Source organism: Dicentrarchus labrax, unplaced genomic scaffold (genome assembly GCF_905237075.1).
Source record: "Dicentrarchus labrax unplaced genomic scaffold, dlabrax2021, whole genome shotgun sequence".
NCBI classification, from domain to species: domain Eukaryota; kingdom Metazoa; phylum Chordata; class Actinopteri; family Moronidae; genus Dicentrarchus; species Dicentrarchus labrax.
The window spans coordinates 6,442,276-6,463,879 of NW_026136714.1; the positions used below are offsets into that span (position 1 = coordinate 6,442,276).

Consider the following 21,604-nt stretch of genomic DNA (forward strand, 5'->3'; position numbering starts at 1 on the left):
TTTGTCTGAGTGTGTGTGTGTCTATGAATATGAGTCTGGGCCTCTGGGCTGGTGATCTGCGTGGCCCATCTCTCTCTCTCTCTCTATTACGTAAATCTCCCTAAGCCCTCCAAGGCTGCATGGACCACAAAGAGAAGGCTAAGAATAGATCAGGATACACACACACACACAAATTCATTTCCTCAACCGATGTGTTTGAGCAAGCAGACAGTAGCACTTAAAGCTTTTCTCTGGTGCTGATAGTTCTCTGGCATGTTTGTTCATGTGTGTCTGTTTCTAGGCAATGTTAAATCGAGCTCTGAAACGGATCATTTGGTATCAGAACAACGCTGACAGTGCAAGAATCTACAATTCCTACGGTAAATGATCTACTTCTTAAAACAACACAACAACACAGGGCTCTTAGTCCCACCAGCATGAGACATGGTCTATTTTTCACTAGCATCCCTTATGTAACTTGTGCTACATTAACCATCATTGATGGCATGCAGACAATGAAATATATATTCCTGTTTTTGACATTTCTCGGGCATATAGAATTCACCAGAAGATCCGAGGTGCTAAACCACATCCTGAACTTGTGAACAACATTACACACCACTTGAACACTTATTTCCCTAGGGTAAAATACCTGTGCCCCAGAGAACATGGCCTATTTACTGAGCAGACTGCACTATAAAAAAAAAATCTATCTTGTCTACTTGTTTTATCTAGTATTTAACCTTAGAGTCTGACTTTATTTCGTACAAATAAAAAGAAAAACCTACAACAGGTCTACAAAAAGAGGATTCCACGTTTTGAAAGAATAACCGTGAATAGGTTTGATAAAAATACTTAATTTCTAATAAAAACACGCACCTGAGACAAGTTGAATTACTTATGAAGGCACACAGCACTAAATCAAATTACTTTCTACAAAGGAAATTTTTTGCAGTGTAGTCACACGTTCCATAGTCCATCTTTACTTTCACTAATGTAATCTCTGAAAAGCCCCTACTCTCAAGGACATAATATACACTACCAAAGCATTACATCACAGCTCACACACACACACACACACACACACACACACACACAGGAATTCCCATTAGCACTTTGTCAAAGGATCATTACCATGGCTTAGTCTGTTTGAGGTCAGGTTATGTGTACGTGCCTTTACTCTGGTGCCTTTAACGGTTAAAGGGAAACATTCTACAACCTAGGGCTTACTGCCATAGTTTGGCTCAGTATACCATTATGTTAGCATAAAATAAAAGTACATTGTAGAGAGAGGAGAAAGCTTTACAAAGGCTGCCAACAGAGCCAAGGAAATATAATCCCTAGAGGGCTTCTGAACCTGCAACAGTTTAAAAGTCTGAGAGTGAACATTAAAAATTAGAACGAGGAAAATCCATAAGGACCGCTACATTGCTCTGGAGAGCTACTTCTAAGTTCAACCTGCTGGTGAACCTAGTTGACCTACATATTGTATTTATGTATACGCTGTTGTTACTATTTACAATGGGACACCAGCGCAAAAGAGAAGTTATACAAAATGAGAAGTCATGTAGACAACCTAAATAAAAATAATAAAATAATTTACCAGCAGCACTAATGTGTAATGAATAGCTCAACCAGTGACTTGTTATTTCATGTGCGCATGTACGTGTATGTGTGTATGTGGTGGATCTAAACTACAAAGGTCATCAGTTGCTAGATTATGTAAGAAGAGACACACATATGCACACAGGCTCTCAAACATGAACAAACACAGCAGAGATGTCCTAAATAATCAGATTTCCTCTTGCAATAAAGAAATTAATGGGTCTCATGCAGGCACTCTGCAATCGCACAGCCCGGCATGACACCCCTCATCAGCTATTAAGTCTGTCACAACAGTATTATAAGAGTCAATAACGTGCCACTAAAACTGCTCAGTGAAATATGATAATGCTTTGTTTATTTTTAAAAAAATTTCTGCTGACTGAAAAAAAGTAAGTTGAGGTTGGTTCAGGTTAAGTTTGGCTTAGCCTATTTTCAGGCTGGGATTGTTTTACCAACCAGAATTTTCCTCTCCTAACAAAGCATGTGACAGTCTGGGTATTGTCTGACAATGTGATGTTTTGAGTTTTGATATCAACAAAAGGCTACAGAGTGTGTGGGGGGGGGCAGCAAAGTGTCAAGGGCAAGGAAGAGGCTAATGATGGGAGTTGAGCGACAGGGTAATGAGGGAGATGGGGGAGAGGTGCGGAGAAGCAAGGTAGAGGATAGGAGGACAGGGTGATGCCTGGAGCTGCAGACGCCAGGGAGGCAGGCAGGCAGGCAGAAAACAGCTGAGCTGGCACTCTGTCTTTATCAGCTGACTGCAGGCTGACAAAGCATACAGGACATGTGGACAGGCACGCATACACACACATCAAAACACACACACACAAACAGAGGCAGATCGCTGTGCAAATGTACAGACACTGACAGAGTGGGAGAACACAACAGAGGGGAGGAGGTTTGGGCCACAAACTGAACTACATGCAACCTAGAAATCCTAGAAAACACAGTCTGTCGCACAGATACATTTGTAAAAACGTGACAGGGTGACATATTACACAAAAGTGCATTCATCCACCCTTGAGATAACTTACATATTGCATAGTGTGACGTATACATACATGGGTGTGTGGATGTGTGTGATGTCTTAGTACCTGGTAATACCTTATGACTATAAGAGACACATTAAATTAATGAAAGATATGAATAAAATAGGTGAAATGGCAACAAAGACAGATGGAAAGAAAGAATGATATAATTACAGTTCATTCTTGACCTAAAAATTGGAGGGTGGCGACAGATGCCTCAGCATTATGTCACAAAAGAGAAAAAATTAAACACAAAAAGATTGTATTTAGAAAAATATATGGATTAAAAAGTATATGCAGTACTCATTTAATGATGTATGAGATGTATCGTCGCTTTTTTGTGTTACTGTCACATGGTCGACTTTGGTCACTGTCATTTGAATTGGTATTTGTTGATTTTGCTTTGGCAATAAGTACTTTTGCATTTCATGCCAATAAAGCAGCTTTGACAGAGGGATGGGGTGTAAGAGGATAGAGCGATGATCCAATCATGTCTGGTGAAGGAAGGATGTAACAGCTTGAGGGCAGAGTTCAACTAAAAAGTGTGGCAACTGGATTACACGGAAAACAACTTTTGGGTAAGTAAATGTTACGTGTGTGTGACAGATTAATTACATTCTCATTTTAAGTTACATTTTCCTGAACCAGCCAACAATAAATTTGGTTACATATTAGCTCAAGGAAAACTGTGTCAATGCCTTACAAATTCTACAGCCAAGACAAAGCAATCTCTTGGCTGCACCAATTGTAAAAAATAGAACATGTTGCAAGGTAGTTAACCTTGTGTTCAGCCAGCAATTGTGTTATTAGGTCAGTAACTAGGCTCTGGCTGCTAGAATATCTAAAACCGTGTGTGTGTGTGTGTGTGTGTGTGTGTGTGTGTGTGTGTGTGTGTGTGTGTGTGTGTGTGTGTGTGTGTGTGTGTGCGTGTGTGTGTGTGCACACATGTATCTGCTCACCTGCCATAGGCAAATCGTCTGTCTTTGTGATGATCCCCAAATGTGTCCCATAGCCTCAGGGACACGCTGACCTCATCTACTACATCACGAGATCTCTCTAACACCTGCAATACAGACACATATCCCTTTAATCAGGGCAAAAGGTCCTAACTTCATTGTGATGTTTGTTTTTTTAGCGGAATTGAAGGATTATGCAATCACTAGGCTAGAGGGAGAAAAATCATGCACAATGTCAAACTGCATGGTCAACATTTTTAAAATGAAGTTGTTTTTCAGTGGCCTGAAAAGAGATGTTTTTACCTATTTTACAAATGCAAAATAATATTTCACCTCAGTACCATGTCCAAGAGTTTTTTTTCTATATGTGGCTCTTTCCGCACTGTGTGTGTGCCTGTGTATATGTGCGTATGTGTGTGCCCACCTCCTGGCATACACGGTACTGGTCGATGGCCCAGACGGTTGGCACGTGGGTGGCAAGCAGCTGATACTGTGTGAGGGTGGCATTGCAGGCCCGGGCACAGATTAGCCTGGTCTTGCCTACTGCATTATCCCCAACCACCACACATTTAATGGTTTCCACATTGGGCCGCTCATAGTCTGTGTCTATATCCATGGAGAGGGCCCTGGAGAATAAGAGAAGGAGAGAGAGGGAGAGAGAGGTTAATTCAATATTCATGGAAAATTAAAAATCACATTGATAAAGCATCCCAGGAGGATTGACACTGTATTTTGACAATGAAAGCATCAGACTCAGTAGCTTAGTCCAGGTCAGAGAAGCTTTGTTAAGGCTCTAAGCCCCCGTAGCTGTACTGACCAGTGTACAGAGGCTTCTGCCAAACTCCTCAACAGAACACATGGTTCGCAGGCTGAGGAATAGAGGGACCGCAGAGCTATTTCTGTAACAGCACACAGAGAGAGAGAGAAAGACAGAGACAAAAAGAGACTTCCACTGAGCTCACTGTCCTTGTCTGTCTTTCCCCTGTATCTGTTCCCCTTTTGATGCATTGATAGCATCATTGCATCACAGAAAATATGCAAAGCGATGAAACACAAAACAAAATAAAATCCCTAACACAGGCATATTTTATTAGCTTTTTATGTCACTCAGGAGCCCAGGGGGACCTGTGCATCATCTTTTGGGGTCAAACATATTTACTATAAGCTTCCACTGAGAAAACAAACTGTAAAGAGTCTGTGTGGTTGCATGTTTGACGACCTTTCAACCTAACCTCAGCACAAGACGGAGATGGTTATGTACGCAGCTCAACTGACTTCCTCTTCAAAAACCACACATCACTGTGTTCGCTCAGCTTATCAAAATCCACTTTCCCTAAACTGCTTACAAACATTCGTAAAATGTCAAAACACATGTTAATACCCATTTTTAAAACATTCCTGGAAGAATCGGCTCTTATTGCATAACCAGCCCCCTCACACACATATACACAGTTAGACCTGTAGTCAGCTAATCACTCCATCCTTCCTTGCAACTAGTTCAAAGACCCACCCCAAGGCCCCATAAATAGAGCATATGAAACATTCATAAAGGCCTTTGCTTGTTATTCCATTGACGTGGATAACAGTGCAACACTTCAGTCCGGCACTGACAGACACCAGCAGCTAAAAATGGCATCTATTCATCAGACACATGAGCCATGTGTGCACCCTGCTATTCAGCCATGACCTGCTCTCCATGTTCTTACACACCTCCAATCTGTTCATAATACCACTGCGGCTATAAAGAACTTAGTTCTTCCTCAGAGACCTCATTGATTTCTCTTGTCAACAACAACAAATACATATTTCCTGTCAAACGGAGTCCCAATTACGTCAGCCAGAAATTACAGCACAGAGAGCCTACCTTTGTCTATGCGAAGCTGAAGAAAAGTGGCTGTCAAAGAGGCTGTTTCCTGAATGGTCCATATGGAACAGATAAAACTGTGCCTTTCAGAGTTATAAATACCCTTTTTTCCCTTGCCACCTGTCTGGCTGCAACACCTTCTGAGACACGTACTCCAGGTAGGGGAGAGAGATAGAAGAAGCAATAAAAAGTTACCACAACATTGCACTTATCTAACAGCTATCTGCCTAATGGTCATGGCAGCTGCAAAAGCAGCAGGCCTCTTAGTGCTGTATTAGGAAAAGAGGGATGAAGGGCCAAGTGTGAAGCCTGACATACTGCACAAGTGGTTCTATAACGTATACACAACATGTCACAAAGGACATATGAGCCGAACAAAACAAAAATTAAATAGGCATTGACAGACAGAGGGAGAGAGAATGCATAGTAATGTTAATTCCCAGTGTTTCCGAACCAACAGTAGATCAGCAAAAGGGTTGCAATAGAGACAAGGCAGAGAGGGGATTATTAGAGTCTTAGAGAGAAAGAGAGGGACTGTCAGCCCAGCATTAGAATCAGTCAGTCATGCCACGGGGATCAAAAGGGCAAGACCAACAATAACCAAGGCTGCTCAGGGGAACAAATCAGAGCTTTTCTTAATGATGCTTCAATCAACTGTTAAATGTGTGTTAACATAGTGATAGAGAAAAAGGCAGAGGAGAGTAAAGTTTAAGATCCTCTACTACTGGCTCATCAGAGTGCGGAAGTCAGTGCATGCATGTGCATGTGAATGTGCAATGCGTGTGCGTGGTTTAATGAGCTTAGGGCCGGTCTGTGAGGCATGGAATGATGCAAGCAGTGATGTAACCAAGAGGCGGCATTGGTGGTGGTGTGGACCGTTTCTCAGGGGGATCAAGAGTACCCGGCTCCCAGATATCATCCTCCATCTGAGGCTCTGCATCAGGCTCCAAGCAAAGAGTCTGGTCATGTGCCGGTCAATAAACATAACAGAACATAACAGAGCTGTTTACTCACACATCATTGCACTTGCACATATTTGCACCTGCTCTCAGGTTTATATCTGAACTTTATGAACTTTCACAAACTACAATTGCATGGCTGATGATGAGCAGAAGCCAGACACTGTGCAGCTCAGAGGAGCGTGAGGAGTGGAAAGTGAAGCTGTACAGTTCAGGTTTCATTTTTAGCCAACGACCTATAGTAAACTGTACACAGACTAGACAGACACTAGTCTAGACTTCATCTGCTAGCTAGCCAGTGTCATCTTCCCAACAAAGCAGCAAAGGAGGCTGCAAGGATAAAGGAGTGTTTATGAAAGAAAAAATGAGATTCCATCCCAGTTTTTGTGCATTGTGTGCACATATTTCTGACTCTTATAGTGACATATTGATGGGTGCAGGCTAGACCACAGTGATAGGAACACTGTGACAGGAACTCAAACGCCCACTCAACACACAAACACCAACCTTCTGGTTTACTCTGGAATGTCGGATTGAGTCAGTGTGTGTGCGTGTGTGTTCGGTGCAGGAGGACCAGACAGACAAAGAAGCTCATGCATAATTTGGACAGTGTGTGTCTCAGTATGGCTTTGCTTTAAGGCCAGAGGGGGTTTCATAAGGAGATGGATTACGGCTCTATCTCAGTGTTTGTGGCATCTTTACCTCTTGTTCTTTATACACACCCGTTGCTTCCTTTTTAAATCCTTTCATTTATCCTTCAGTCTGTCTAGGTCTGTCTGCTTTGTTCCCAGCTGTGCCCACTCAACCACACCTTCTGACCCGCTGACAAACTCCCTCACTCTCTGTATTTATTCCCCGAATGTAACGCTCCAGCTCACAGTTAATAGATCCTTCACTTCACTCATTGTCTTGTAGTAACCTCTCTCCACCACCCCTCTTCCTTGTCCTCTTCCAGTTATTTCTCTCACATCCAACGTCATGACACTCCGCTCCTTTTATTAGAAATCATCTATCTATCTATCTATCTATCTATCTATCTATCTATCTATCTATCTTCTTTTCTGGACAGTAATCAAGTAGCAGCATTAAGCAGACAGCCCTCCCACACCCGGTTTGCTTCCCTCCTCTGTCTCCATCTCTCTGTTATGTAACACCTTTAGCAATCCACTGGCAGCAACCACTCATCCCAAAACCCTCCATAGACCCCATCTGCCTCTTTTTTGTCCTCTTCCTTGGGGCTAGAGTTCACCCCAACGCCATGACAGAGCCGCCTGCCTCTCCACTCCCTCCAACCAGCCCTATGAAAAAATGACCCCAATAACCACCCTCTTTATACATGGGCCAACACTTGCGCACTCACACAGAGCTACGGGGTTTACACTATCACAGGCTTGACTGCATAGTCAAAGTGTCCATGGGTAATTGTTGGGAGAAATTATGGCTACATGTGCAATCATGTATGTGACCTAAATCTTTTTCTATTTGTCAAAAGTTTGTTTTCATCAAAGAAATTGTCTACCCAATTGTATTTGTGTATACCTTTCAGGTGTGTATGCTCTTGTGTATGTGGGGAAAGTGTGTGTGTTATGTGAGTGTTTGAGACAGTGACTGCCACAGGCACAGCTGGCACAGACTGGTTACATAACCTGGTCTGTAGCCTCTGCTTGGCTCTCTGGATGGCTGACAGTAGACCTCAGACTCACACACACACTAGCACAGACATGCATACACACATGCATCCCGGCACGTACTTGCCTCACCCACTGCAGATGGTGCTGGTGTTACTGCGCGGCCCGTGGCAGACAGTGATATGTACGCATTTATCCTAATGAATGACAGGGTCTTTGAGAGCAGCATGTCCGCATTCTAGATAAACCCTTCTTCCTCTCTTCTCTCTACTGCAAGAATGCTTTGTAAACACAGGAAGGCTCCTCTTGATGCCCTAATTTCCTTTATCCTTTCTCATCTTCCTCCTCCTCCTCCACCTCCCCGGTCCAAATTTTCCACCTACTCTTTCTCGCCATCTCTATTGCTGTCTAAACTCATTTTTCTTTGTCTCATTTCTATACCACACCCTTATACTTTCCAGCATCCACTCCAATACAGATGGGCTGTCATTTGCCACTGACCATTACAGTACTTTGTGATGGCTTTGACTCTCTTTTAAGAGTGCAAATCTTAATTCCAAGTGCAAAATATTTATGCTAAATTGCTACCTTCATTTACACGCAATGTGTTTGCATACAAATTGCAAAACTCCCCTGTTTTGCAAATGGAGCTACATATTAGTACAGATTCTACATTGAGCCAAAGGACTCAGTCAGTGACCCAAATATTACTGCAACTTTGTCAATGGGCATACATACCACCAACAGTGCTTAACTCTATGGCTCATATTATAACATAATGGGTTCTGACCAAAGGAGAGACACATATGGCATAAACATATACACAATTGCAAGGTCTATTATCTTGTGTACCTTCCACTACAGCCTGATACAGGGGTCAGAACATTTAAGCAAGCCTTATAATGCTGGCTGACTCTTTCGTGTAGGTCTGTCTGTGCTGCACTGCATGTTATCTCAAAGCTGTTGACACAGTCAAAGTGTTGGGCATAGTGCCTAACCACGACAATAAGTAGGCCTAGCTCTGTCCCAGATCTGTCCGTCTGACGTTAGACATAATAACAGCCCGGATCATTGATTCATTAACAGTAGTAGTGGTAGAAGTCTAAAACCAAAACCAAAACCAAACAATCATTTCACCAGGATGTGGAGAGAGAGAATTGCATAGAACAGAATTTTGAACAGTTGGTGTTTCCACAAAAGGATGAGTGACACTCACAGGGTGGCCATTAATAGACTTCACTTCAGGAGATAAATACACTGGCCAAAAAGATAAAGACACGGAAGACAAATGTGCCAAATTGTTTACGCAACCACATTCTGCAGATATGATTGATTGCTGAAGACTTGAAAGTGAAAATGTGGTCTGATAAGAAGAATATTCTTTCTTTTATTCATTTCCAGGTAGAGGAGAGTCTTCTTCACCCGCCCTGCAGCTACCTGCGTAACACAATCCCTCTGATGACGTCATGGCCACGGGATCAGCATTACAGGGAGTGTGCGTGCGTGCGTGTGTGTGCGCGCGTGTGTGTATTCCCGTGCGTGCGAGAGTGCGTGTGCGCTTTTATGAACTGAGATTCTGCACGTTATCTATTGTCACAGTTTAGATCCGCGTGCTGTTCCAGTAAATACTGTGGTGTAGCATCACTACACTCATCAATGAAAAGGCACCTCGTGTGCACCCTCTCCCCGCAGCCATTCATAACCACCTGACTCATTCATATTTTTTTTTTTGGGAAACTGATTCAACGAACCAGGCAATCTATTGTATTGGCGTTCATGTCTGGGGAAATAAAGTCCAGGAAACTAAAAGCAATCAGCGAAGTGGTAAAAACGTCTACCACACATCGAGGTCGTAAAAGGCAGGTGGATATCAGCCTACATCCAAAACGATGCGCTGATAAGTCTTGCGTAATGTGCCAAGCCCATCCGCTGCACTACAACACTGAATCAAAATGCTCTAATAACACCAGTCTGTGCAGCACGTGTGGGATTTAAAGAAAAGGAACAATAATCTTCCATTGTAACATCTCTTGCTAAAACAATTTAATAGCCTACATGTGAAATAAAAGCCTTTGGGACTACTGCCAGGACGTTGTAGAGACAGATAGAAGAGAAGATTAAAAACCCATTAAGTAGGCTACAATAAGGTCACCAGGATATGAATGGAGTAGCAGGCTACAGTTGTGATTGCAGCCTCTTTGTTGGAGTAAAGGATGTTAGAAGCGGTGTGTGGATTGCTTTGTGCACAAGAAGAATTTACACTGGAAGCATGTGACACAGTATCCCTGCAGGAGGGGTCCCTACCTTCCGACGGTTCCGGAATTGACCCACATGCCACTCTGCTGGTGATTCAGCCGGTCACTTAAACCGGACAAAGACGCGCGGAGAACGGAGAGGCGGTCGCGGCGGTCCCGTCGTTTGTCAAAAAGCGCATACAACTGCGGACGTCGCACAGGACCTCTGCCCTGTCACATCCTCCTCCTCCTCTTACTTCCCCTCGCTGCCTCCTTAATCCAGCGTTTCGCGGTCCTCAACAAGTGTCGACTCGCTGTCGCAGACCGGATATAATGCTGTTGTGGTTTTCAAACGTTTTGTTAGAATGAAATTTAAACATAACTGGCATAAAGATGTGTCTGCTCTGAGCCACCCCCTTTTGTGTTGTTGTTTCCCCAGCTGATTTCCTCAGAGGCACGCCTCCACGACTCCGCGTCACGACACAGGTCGCGCATCTCATCTTGTGCTGCGTTCAGGGGCTGTCAGAAAAAGAGACGTTTGACACAGAGCGGCGCCCCTAAGCTACCGCCGCAATAATACCCCAGCTGCACGACCGTGATATATTTGGGGGGGTAGACTAGAAAGCCAAGAACACATTAATGGCAGGGGAAAGTGATACTAGACAACGTTTTGGTCGTGCATTAATTAAATCATCCAGTTCCACCTCTGGCGTTTGCATTTATCTCTTTACGTTTTCAGTTGTGCTGTGTGACTTCTAAAATTAGGAGCATCCATCAAATGACCTCCTTCCACAGAAATATCCCCGGCTGAACTCTCTAAATAAGTGTCCTTAAGACTTTAGCTGCCGGATGTTGGAGTTGAGCAGGAGCACTTTAAGGCGTCATCAGAGATTAGAGCCCAAGGGCCAATCATATCCTGCAGAGTTTATAGTATCCCCGCCCAGAAACTGTGCTCTTCCATCCTGTTAACTCAAAACATCCCGCACCGCAAAGCACGCTGCTTTTTGTTGGTGGAATATTCACATCCACCGCTGTGCTGGTTGCAGACTGTCATTACGACTCTCAGCAGTCATTATTACTCAGACACAGGGGAGAGGGCACATTTATTAAAAAGCATGGCAATCGTTTACACAAATGAATAAAATATATTTAAGTTGCAAAACTATACATGTAGATCTGATTTTAGCTTAAATGTATCCTTTAATCCTTGTTCACACACATAATAATATAACAATCCTTATCAAGAGTAACATCCAGATAAATGATGCAATGGTGTAGTCATTACTCATGGGCAATGGAGAGATTTTTTTCTTCTTTGGTTATTCTGGGTGTGCAGGCATAGCAACTAGCTACCACATAGCAACACTTGTGTATGGCTACAAAAGCCAATACAGGAGCCAAGAAAAAAAAAAGGCAGCCATACCCAGCCTTTTACCCTCATATTTTTCCACGATCTCAATGTCTGGGAATTCATTTCTGGAATGTTAAGCTGCAACAGAGGAGAAAAATGCTGCTCTGTCGCCAAAAGGCAAAAATATCTCACTATTCTGCCAGCTGAACTATTTTTAAACCTAAATTGCTTTGTAAATTTGATGTTACCAACTGGAAACTTCGCCTAGACCTGTTTTTACAGAGAGGAACCTTCTTTTGAGTCCATCTGCCTTTCATTATCATATCATCTTTCTTTCATGACTGTGAAAAACTGAAGAGAGACATCTACTGGTGGAATTTTGTACTGACCTCTCTGAAACAAAGGAGTTATAAACTCTCTCTGCTTATGTCAGTGCTGTCACTCAAGGCCACAGCACCGAGCTCACATCTTTGTGATAGGTCCTAGTATAGATCTGCAGTGCCTGTCAGACTATAAGCCTAGAGTGAACGACTTTAATGAAACACGCGACAGCAAACCACACAACCATAACTTGAACCCTGTGCTTCTCGGTCCATCCCTGCCTCCCTGCAGACTACGTTCTCTGTACGTTCTTCCACACTACCAACACCACAATTAAGAGAACAGGGGTTCAATGCAACTTGTGGAGATGTCTCTTTTAAATCAATTTGTCCAGAGTTGTCTTGAAGCCCTGAGAAAACACTGCCCCCTGACCTGGCTGGCATGGCCAGAATGAAACAGCATGAAAGATGGGCTGGAATGCTGCAGGAGAAAGCAGGGGTTCAACAGCACAGGCACTGAGAGGGCTTAGAAATGTGGAGAGGCGGCCCCTTTTGTTGGAGAGGTGTACTTGTGAGAGAACTCTCAAGCAGCACAGGCTGAGGTGATGTCTGGCCTTTTCAGCTACAGTAGTACAAAAAGGACTGTGTGGCTTTGTTTATGAGCTTTATCGCTCTTTTATTAACTGTGTGGGAAGCCTACTCCCATAGCTTTTACACTTTGGTGAGATTAAAGTTGGGAGAATGAGCTGAGATCACTCTTTGGCATGACTACTTCAAAAAGGAGAGTCCTGCTGCTTGGACAAATACTCAGTTTAGTCTGCAGTATATTCAACGCCATCCAAGTATTCTTAAGTATTATCCTCATCCTCGAGTATTAGTGAAGGCTTGACACGTTTAAACGCGTTCATTTAGATGATAACATTTCCTTTAATCTCGGCAAATGACAAGTAGTATTAGTTCATATGTTTTAGTTTATTTAGTTTGTAGTTGGTTGCTAAGTACATTTGAAGAGAATCAGGCAATTTATTGTATCATTTGGTATCCTGACAATACCTTTTTCCCTTTCATCCTACCTATGCAAGTGGATTCATAACACTTTTCATCAGGAACAGGAGGACTTCATTTTGCAGTCAACGATCCACCTTTTTAAAAATGTCACACCTGTTCTTGTAAAATAATTGCTGGGGTTTCAGTACAATATTCTCTACTTGTTTACATTATGGTTCAAGTGAATACCATTAAGCTCAGATGGATTGATTTCAGATGACAACATGAGTTTATTTCATATTAAGCAATGCATACCATTTTTATAGCCGTAGCCGAGCATTTTGGAATGAAACTCTTCCTCTCATCTCATCCCCTCCTGTCCACTCCTCCACTGACCCCATTCTCACCCCTACAGCTCGCCTGAATGTCCAACAGGCCCGCACACCCCCTGCCCCAGCACTGTACTGGAACTCTTCTAAAGCTGTCAAAACACCCAGCTTCTCACACTCCCCGCGTCCACAGAGAGTTTGCCTCAAACACACACCATCCAAAACGCTAATAAACACACACACACACATGCAACACACACTCAAAGAAAAACAGTCTACATGTAGCCCCGTACACTGACACAAGTAGGTCAGAGCTGCAGTGGGTCTTTCAAACAGTCCTCCAGCACCATGGAACTGATAACAGTATCAAAGATTAAATTCTACCTTCACACACACACACACACACACACACACACACACACACACACACACACACACACACACACACACACACACGAACAAACATTACATACAACATGTACATATGTAGATCTACAGTATGAGGTCATTAGGCTGTTAGTTTGGCAGGATGATTTTGGCACGCGTTTTTGTTTTGCAGGGAGACAAAAAAAAATGCAACAACACAGGCATACTCTGGGAAGAAAATTCAGAGGTCAAAGGTCAAGGGAGAGAATGGAGTCTAAAGTGAAATGAGTTTGTGGGAAACTGGCATCCCTAAATGATCAGTAGTAGCCGAACAGTGAAAAACCAACATAAATACACATACATCTATGTCTATCACTGAATCTCTTTTTTATTCCTACTCTTAATCTCTCTCTCTCTCTCTCTCTCTCTCCTCTCTCTCTCTCTCTCTCTCTCTCTCTCTCTCTCTCTCTCTCTCTCCCGCACACACACACACAGACACTCTGACATAGAGAGGTGGCTGAGATCTGTTGTCAGAGCCGGCACCCTGGCATGAAACAGAGTGTGTTTTGTAACAGCCGGCCTATTTGGCGATGGGCACCGTTAGTGTGATTTTAAGTGAAAAACATTCAATGCTAGATAAAGCCTGAGGAAAAAGTACAGAAAGAGACAGACAGAGTGCGAGAGAGAGCGACGCTGGCGATATTGTTTACTTGCTAAGTTATCAGTAGATTGTCTTATCTACAGTCAGTTGGAAAACTCCAAGTGTGTGACCAGCTGCTGTTGCCTCATTAAATCCTGATGATGGCATAAAAATAAAAACACTACAATGGAGTAAACGGTGCATAATTCAGAAACTACTGAATGTATTATTTCCTATTTTGTGCTAGGGAAACATACATCCTTATGTTTTGTGTCCTGTAAAAACAGATCCATTTTGAAACCGTTTTTATGTAGGCTTAATTTTTTATTTGACCCAAATGTTTTGTTGGTATCACCTTTATTTCTGCATTATTTTGGAGAGCAAGAGACATTTAAAAATTAACTAATTAGCCAATTTGTTTTATTTTATTTATTTATTTATTTAGATTTTTTTTTTTACTTTTCATCTTGTGATGATATCAAGTCAAATGACTAATTCCATTTTACACAAATTGGGCAACAAATAAATCTGGCACCCTGTACAGCCAGTGTACTTAAACATCCGTCATCTAGTACAAATCACCTTTATAAGCTGCTGTCGTAAAATTAATTATACATTTTTTTTTATTAATTATAAAAAGTCATAGAAAGAGGTATGATTGAGATTTATGAGCTATTAAACTATGTCCACGGTCTCCAGCATCGCAAACAGAAGATAAGAGTTAAAACACCTTTTGTTGACATACTTGACATTTGGAATTATTTCCTCATTGCCACAGAATGTGGAATGAATGGTCTGTGAGTCTGTCTCCCCGGCTGCAGATAAGTGTTCACTGACTATAACACTGATATATGATCAGGTCAAGTCTGTGCTGGTGATGATGGGCCATGATGGTGGAATATGTCGAGAATGTAAAGTGGCCTGAGGTCCCGGGGCGAAGGCTTGATAGAGATGGGAATAGTTGAACAGAAGGGAAGGATGGAGGGTGGGATGAGTGAAAGAGAAATGCAGCACAGCTGAGGGTGTATGGTGAGGTAGATGGGGTAGGTGAGGGGGGTTCTTCGTGTTTTACTGCCTGCTGTCTGCCTGAGAATAAACAGACCTCTGATTATGATATTAATGCCAACTTAAATGTTTCACAGCGAGGTGTCTGGCTTTCACAAAGTGGTGCCTGGGATGAACAAAAACACGGCGCTGCATATCGCTCACTGTCCCTAAGTAGCTCACCTAGAACTGCCAAAACTGCCCATTTAGAGTCATGTGGCATCAGGCACAAACACCCAGCCACCATCACCAACACCACATCCGCTACCATCAGCCCATACCAATGTCAAGTTACCCCAGATTATTTTGTGGTTTTGTGGTAGTCGTAGTTAAAACATTTCAAAGTAAGAAACACTTTGGTGAGAAATTCTAGTGATTCCATTAGCTTTTTGTTTCATGAATTGTTTTCTTATTTAAAATCCTTTTAAGCCTGTGTCATCCTAAATCCCAGCCTAAGACAGGAGAATGTCTACTGAGAGACAAGGTGAACAGGGGTTTCTGAGAGGCTGAAGGGTTGAGTGGATGCTCTAAATTCTTGAGTGGCACAAATCTTCTGTGATAAAGACAAACTGTACATAGCAGGGTGAGTCTGAAGTCATAATATACGGTTTGCATTCTGACTTGAAGGGTTGAGGTTACACAAGCATGTCTTGCTTGTCTTGCTATGCCCAAGTTCATGTATAGACACGTAAAGAAACACATGCACACAAAAAACTCAGATTTTTGCATCAGACATACAGGCACAAATTAACAGGCTCTACCGCTAACAAACACAATTTTAAGATCACATACACACACGCAAACAAATACACATGCTCTGCTGGATAGAGACACACAGGTCAGTAGAGGTGCCTCTTAAGCTGTGGCTGTCAAGTGGCAGGGCTAATCTTATTAAGGCTCTCTTCAGCTGCAAACTCTTAAAGTGATAGATCACATTGCTGGAAAATTAGCACATCTGAATCCAAGCATATCTTAAAAATCTTAAATGTTTCCATATTTGTTGAGGAAGGTAGTGTCCTGTGCATATGGTATGATATGTTCTACATGTATGGGCTTCATAGTATAACAAGTACTCCAAAACTGGGACAAAATGAGAGTGAATATTTATATTACATTTGTATTAAAATATCCACATAGTTATCCAAAGAGATTCTGTGTTGGTCACAATGGCTGGTTGACTCATAGGGGGACACATGTAGTATATATTACAGCTCCAGCAAATTGAAAGATCAATTTAATTACCTAAGGAAGGGAGTGCTGAGCCAGTTAAGGGCTTGGTGTATTCATTGGCTGTGCTTGTCTGAGGGCATTATAGGGATGAAGAAGAGCTTAGGTCAAGGGCCTGGCTGGAGATGACGTCAAGGTGGGTGGGTGTGAGAATCAGGTTGAGGAATAAGACAGATATGGAAAAGGGGATGGAGATCCGGAATGAAGTAAATATAGGACCACAGGGCATAGCTAGGAAGTTGAGGACAGAATTTAGGTTAGCACGGGAACTAAAATTAGCAGGTCTTAGCCTATTAGGGCATGGACTACAGCTAAAGACAACAACTATAGAAAGAAAATAGAAGATAGACTGCGAGTCTGATGTGATCTTGTGGGAAGACCAGTGGACCTGGTCTAAAAGCCATATGGAAAATAGGAAATGCATTAGGTTAACTGCATTAAGCAATGCATCAGTATTCAAGTGGTCCAATGCAGTTTATCCTGTAGTTATATATTTGGTATGCATCTATAGAGACACTGGACTACACACAAAACGACAAAAAAAAAATGCAATTCACATCCTTACACTTACACCAAAGATAAGGCTGATGAATAGACTGACGATAGAGAACAGACCAGGGATAATGGTGGGATTCTGACTCGCCGAGGTCAAAACAATGTCAAACATCTCTGCTATATCATGCCTTGAACAAGTTTAACAAGTGTAATCCACTGAACATGTTCTCTATGCCACATCTGATTAGATTAATAAAGCTTACTCCCCAGACACACCATGGGTTCAATGTCAGTTTGAAATTGATTTAATCCGCCAGATATATTCCCTAGCAACTTCTTAATATGTCCTTTAGTAAATCCATCAGCGGGGATAAAGGAGGAGCTTATCATGGACTACCTGCAAAGTGTCTTAAATGGGATATTTTCTTCCTGGAGCTGATTAATATGGTGATAGCGGGGGAAAGGTAAATGGATGGGGTATGAGAATTACTTCTTAGTCCGTGTAAAACAAGAAACCCAACCTGTTAAACAAAACAAAATGGTGTAGGTGTCCCACTTTTTTGCACCTCTTCTAGTCTTTATGTTAGTATGGTCAAACGCGGCAAAAAAGCACATTCTCTTTCACTTTAAGGGACTGAGACTCGGTGTTTACTGATGAGCTGTCAAGCAAGCTGAAAAACACTTTGCTGATAAACTTCACTATGGCGGCCTTGTATATTTTATTATATTATTATATATTATATTTTGTAGGAAAAGAGTAGTATTCCACCAAAAAACATACATATAAGATACATTGCAAATTGCTGTTTGTTGTGATTGTATTTAATACTCTGTAATAGTGTTTAGAGGGGACATTTGTTTTTAATGTAAGCCTTAACTGACCCAGCAAAAAACAGAGACATTAATTCTTAAGTTTCAGTGCAGACAGGTTACCATTATAGCTAACATCATGCACTATATACTACCTTTAAGAGCATTATTGACCAGGCCATTAATGGCAGATCAATGCTTGGCAACAACAAAGCACTGTAATTTGTAATATGCCAGAAGGCTCTTTCCAACAATACAGGCATTGACACCTCACTGCTACCTGTGGTGATGTTGGGAATGTTGGTAACCTCCCTGAACTTCAGATGGGGCCGCAGCCACTCTCACAGTCTGGTGAGAATGTATCAGAGAAAACTTTGGACTGGGGTTGAGATCAGACAGCAAACAGAAAAAGGTGACAGAGGCCAAATGGATTTATCATTCCAAGTACAGGACACAAAGAAGAAAAAGTTAGCCGCTTGTGTGCAATATAGGCTGTCTGGTAAAGCATTAACATAAAGGGACAACAATATTGCTCGATTTCTAATTATTTATAGGGGAGGAGGGGCAGGGGAAAAAGAAAAATGCTAAAGTTGCAAGAAGAGCATGTATTTGGCCTGAGCACAGGTCAGTCAGTATTCCAGAAACAGCCTGATCAAACAGAGAGTGAAGCCAAGTCAAACACCTCTGGACTTCAGTCTGGCACAGAGAAGCAGAGCTGTAGCCCTGCAGAGATCACACTGCACACAGTCAGTACATCAACCCGACACACTCTGCAAAGTACTGCATGGCAAAGGTTCCCAACCTTTTTGGTTTGTGACCCATTAAAATGAGGCAAAGTCCACCTGGGATCCATCATCACAGGTTACACAATCCACCAGCAATGACCAGTTAATATAAAAAGATGTTTGGTTGGAAAGTTTATTTAACTGTAAAATATCCTAACTCTATAATAACCCAATTTGAAGGATGTGTGTTAATATAAAATGTTATCTCTATCAATATGTGGCCCTTTTTCAACATGACTAATCCTAAATATCTATATTGGTATCAAGCTAAGAAATCCAGTGTCAGTCTGTCTCTATTTAAAACCCATGGTTGCTCACAGATACAGAAATAGAGAGGAGGAATTGGAGGGGAGGGAAAGAACAGGAGTGTAAAAAGCAAAAAATCACAGACAGACTAAGATAGACAGACAAATAAACCACATTACAGAGAGTCGAGGCCTAACAGGAAGGTCCTTTGTTGTGTTTACTTCAAATAGCCTGCGTGTTGTTTATCTATTTGTGCTGTTCTGTTTGTAAGAGTTCCTCATATTGTGTTGCACTTGCACAAACAAAAACAAACCTGTTGCAAGGTGAAAACCTCACAGACGGAGCAGAAACAGCGATGCATTCATTTCAGTGGCAATGCAGTTTAGATTTTATACAATAGGGCTTTGACTGGGTTTTATTAGCCTGAGAGGTCAAAGCATTTTCTCAGGCAGTGGAGGAGCCATGTACTGTAGCTGGCCTGAAAAATCACCAAATGTAGAGACACAATTTTCACCTGACAGCAGTGGAATGCAATACCCTACATACTCTGTCGGAATGGAGGTCAACATGTATCTCCATTTGCGAGAATGTCGTTAAACAACACGGAACATGCATGGACAGACACAGCTGATACACTATGCACAGTAGGCATCCTAAAATAGTGCGATGGAAAAATCTATACTGGTGTCCGGTTATTTCCGCACTGCTGCGCCAGGGCCCGGTGAGCCAACCGGCATATAATAATCACCACACACTGTGACCACGTCATTCACTTGCCAAGCTGCAGTACAGCCACACAAACAGGCTTTAATCATTTGAATAAGGGCAAGGGGCAACAGGGTGGAAGCTCTTTTGGATGGTGCATTACTGTTGAGCCTAGCTAATCCTAACCACTTGTGAACAGAGGTCATTCAGACCAGAGAAATGTTCAGATGAAACACACCGAGATACTCTGGTAGTTTGCACAAAAAATTTAACACATACTCATCTCAAAATGTTCTGTACAATCCGTTATGCCCTTTCAACCATTTAGTTTAGATATACAGTATGTCCCTACTGTGCTATTGATCATTGTGTTGAGGGGGAAGTAAAAGGCAATTAAACAATAAACCGTAACAGCCATAATGGAGCATAACAACACTCAGGAAGTCAATATTTCTGCATAACATGACCTCTGTTGAGAAATGCATCGGTATTAAGTAGCACATGATATCAAATAGGAATTATATTGATCGTATTGATTAAATATTTATGCTGAAATGAGAGTGGTGTTCTAGTGAGGGACAGAGATAGAAACAAAGAGGGAGATTATTTTGCTACCAGACTGTATGACAATTTAAAAAACTGTCTATCCTTAGATGACCAAGACCGATTTACAAAGAGATTTATTATCTAGATAGATACAAGATTTAGACTTAGATACAAGCTATAGCTCACAAAATTTTACTAGGTATCTGTTACTCTTGAATTGTATTGATTTACATTTACAAATACAGTTGGTTTACATATCATCATGCTTACTCTGAAATTGTTTTCCATTGGAAACAATAAAAGCATAGAAGCAACATGGCTTTTAATTTTTATAAGTTTTTTCCTTCAATTAGTTCAAATTAAGGGAAAGGCCCCTGAAGTGTGCAGTGACTAAAAATAGCTGAAACAGGCTAACCAAACCACATAATAACTTGTGAGTCAATTTCAGATTTTCATGGGGAAGCAAACCACAAAGACTGGAGTCAGACAAACTCTGACTGGGATGGCAACAGAGCTCTCGCCTGCAACTTGCTACCGTCAGTTCTTGAATCTGATTCATTCATTATGGTGTGCGTGTGTGTGTTTGTGTGTGCGTGCTTGCAAGTGTGTGTGAAAGAGAGTGTCAGTCAGGTTGCATCAGCCTCCTGAAACTGCAAAAATTGGGCAGGCTTTGATCAAATGGCATGTGGGCGATTACAAGTGCAAAGACAACAATGCGTATGTATAAAAATAGACGGGAAGGGAAACACCTTAACCTGTGGACACATACAATCACATGAGCACACACACTAACACAATTACGGATTTAAAATCCTGTGGTTTTATGTGTGCCTTGGCAAACACCAAAACTGGTCTGACCCTGATTAGCAGGAATGGCACCCTTGGGCGTTTCTCTCACTACAGATTAGTTTAAAGCCTCCGGCTCTTACTAGAGAAGAGACAGAAACACATAGACAGGCAGAGAGTGCACGCATGTGTCAATGTGTTTATGTCTATATGAAGGTGTTTGCAAATGTGGGTTGTGAGTCATTGTGTCGGTATCTGTGTATGTCTGCTAATGAGTTTGGAAAGATTTTTTGCATTCCTCCCTGTGATGCTGTTAGGGTGTGAGGAAGGCAGAGCAGGGAGCGGTGTAAGATGAAAATGTATGACAGGAGAAACAAGATGCTTTCTGAGAACAATGAAAACAACTAACTGCCAAAACACAACAAGAAAAAAATCACCTGACCATTAGTCTCCATCATGAGTTAACAAATGACATGAGGGCAATGTACGTGATACATGACATCAAGCATGCAGTAGCACTCCCCAGAACTTTCTGTCTGTCTCTCTGTCTTTCTCTCGCTTGTCTCTCTCTCTCTCTCTCTCTCTCTCTCTCTCTCTCTCTCTCTCTCTCAGACCATCAAGAAAATAGAACTGTGAACAAACTCTCCCTCTCTGATGTGTCTCACTCTCTCTCACCCGAGCACAGCCAATCACTGTTCTTGCTGAAGGTGCTAA

The 21,604-nt window shown here is 42.0% G+C and overlaps 1 protein-coding gene across 4 annotated transcripts in view; it reads right to left on the reverse strand.

The window, feature by feature from the left end:
* rhobtb4 (Rho related BTB domain containing 4) overlaps nt 1-21,604 on the reverse strand; it is a 41,813-nt gene that overhangs the window by 14,592 nt on the left and 5,617 nt on the right. For 2 of the 4 annotated variants that reach the window (XM_051423748.1, XM_051423749.1), the window contains exons 3-4: nt 3,993-4,194; nt 3,572-3,675 (exon numbers count right to left, since the gene is read on the reverse strand). In XM_051423748.1, the coding sequence (XP_051279708.1) occupies nt 3,572-3,675; nt 3,993-4,184 (296 nt within the window). In that variant the 5' untranslated portion in view covers nt 4,185-4,194. Of the gene's footprint in view, nt 1-3,571; nt 3,676-3,992; nt 4,195-4,385; nt 4,409-10,323; nt 10,690-21,604 lie in introns of those variants that run through there. The other 2 variants (XM_051423746.1, XM_051423745.1) reach the window with 2 other exon arrangements.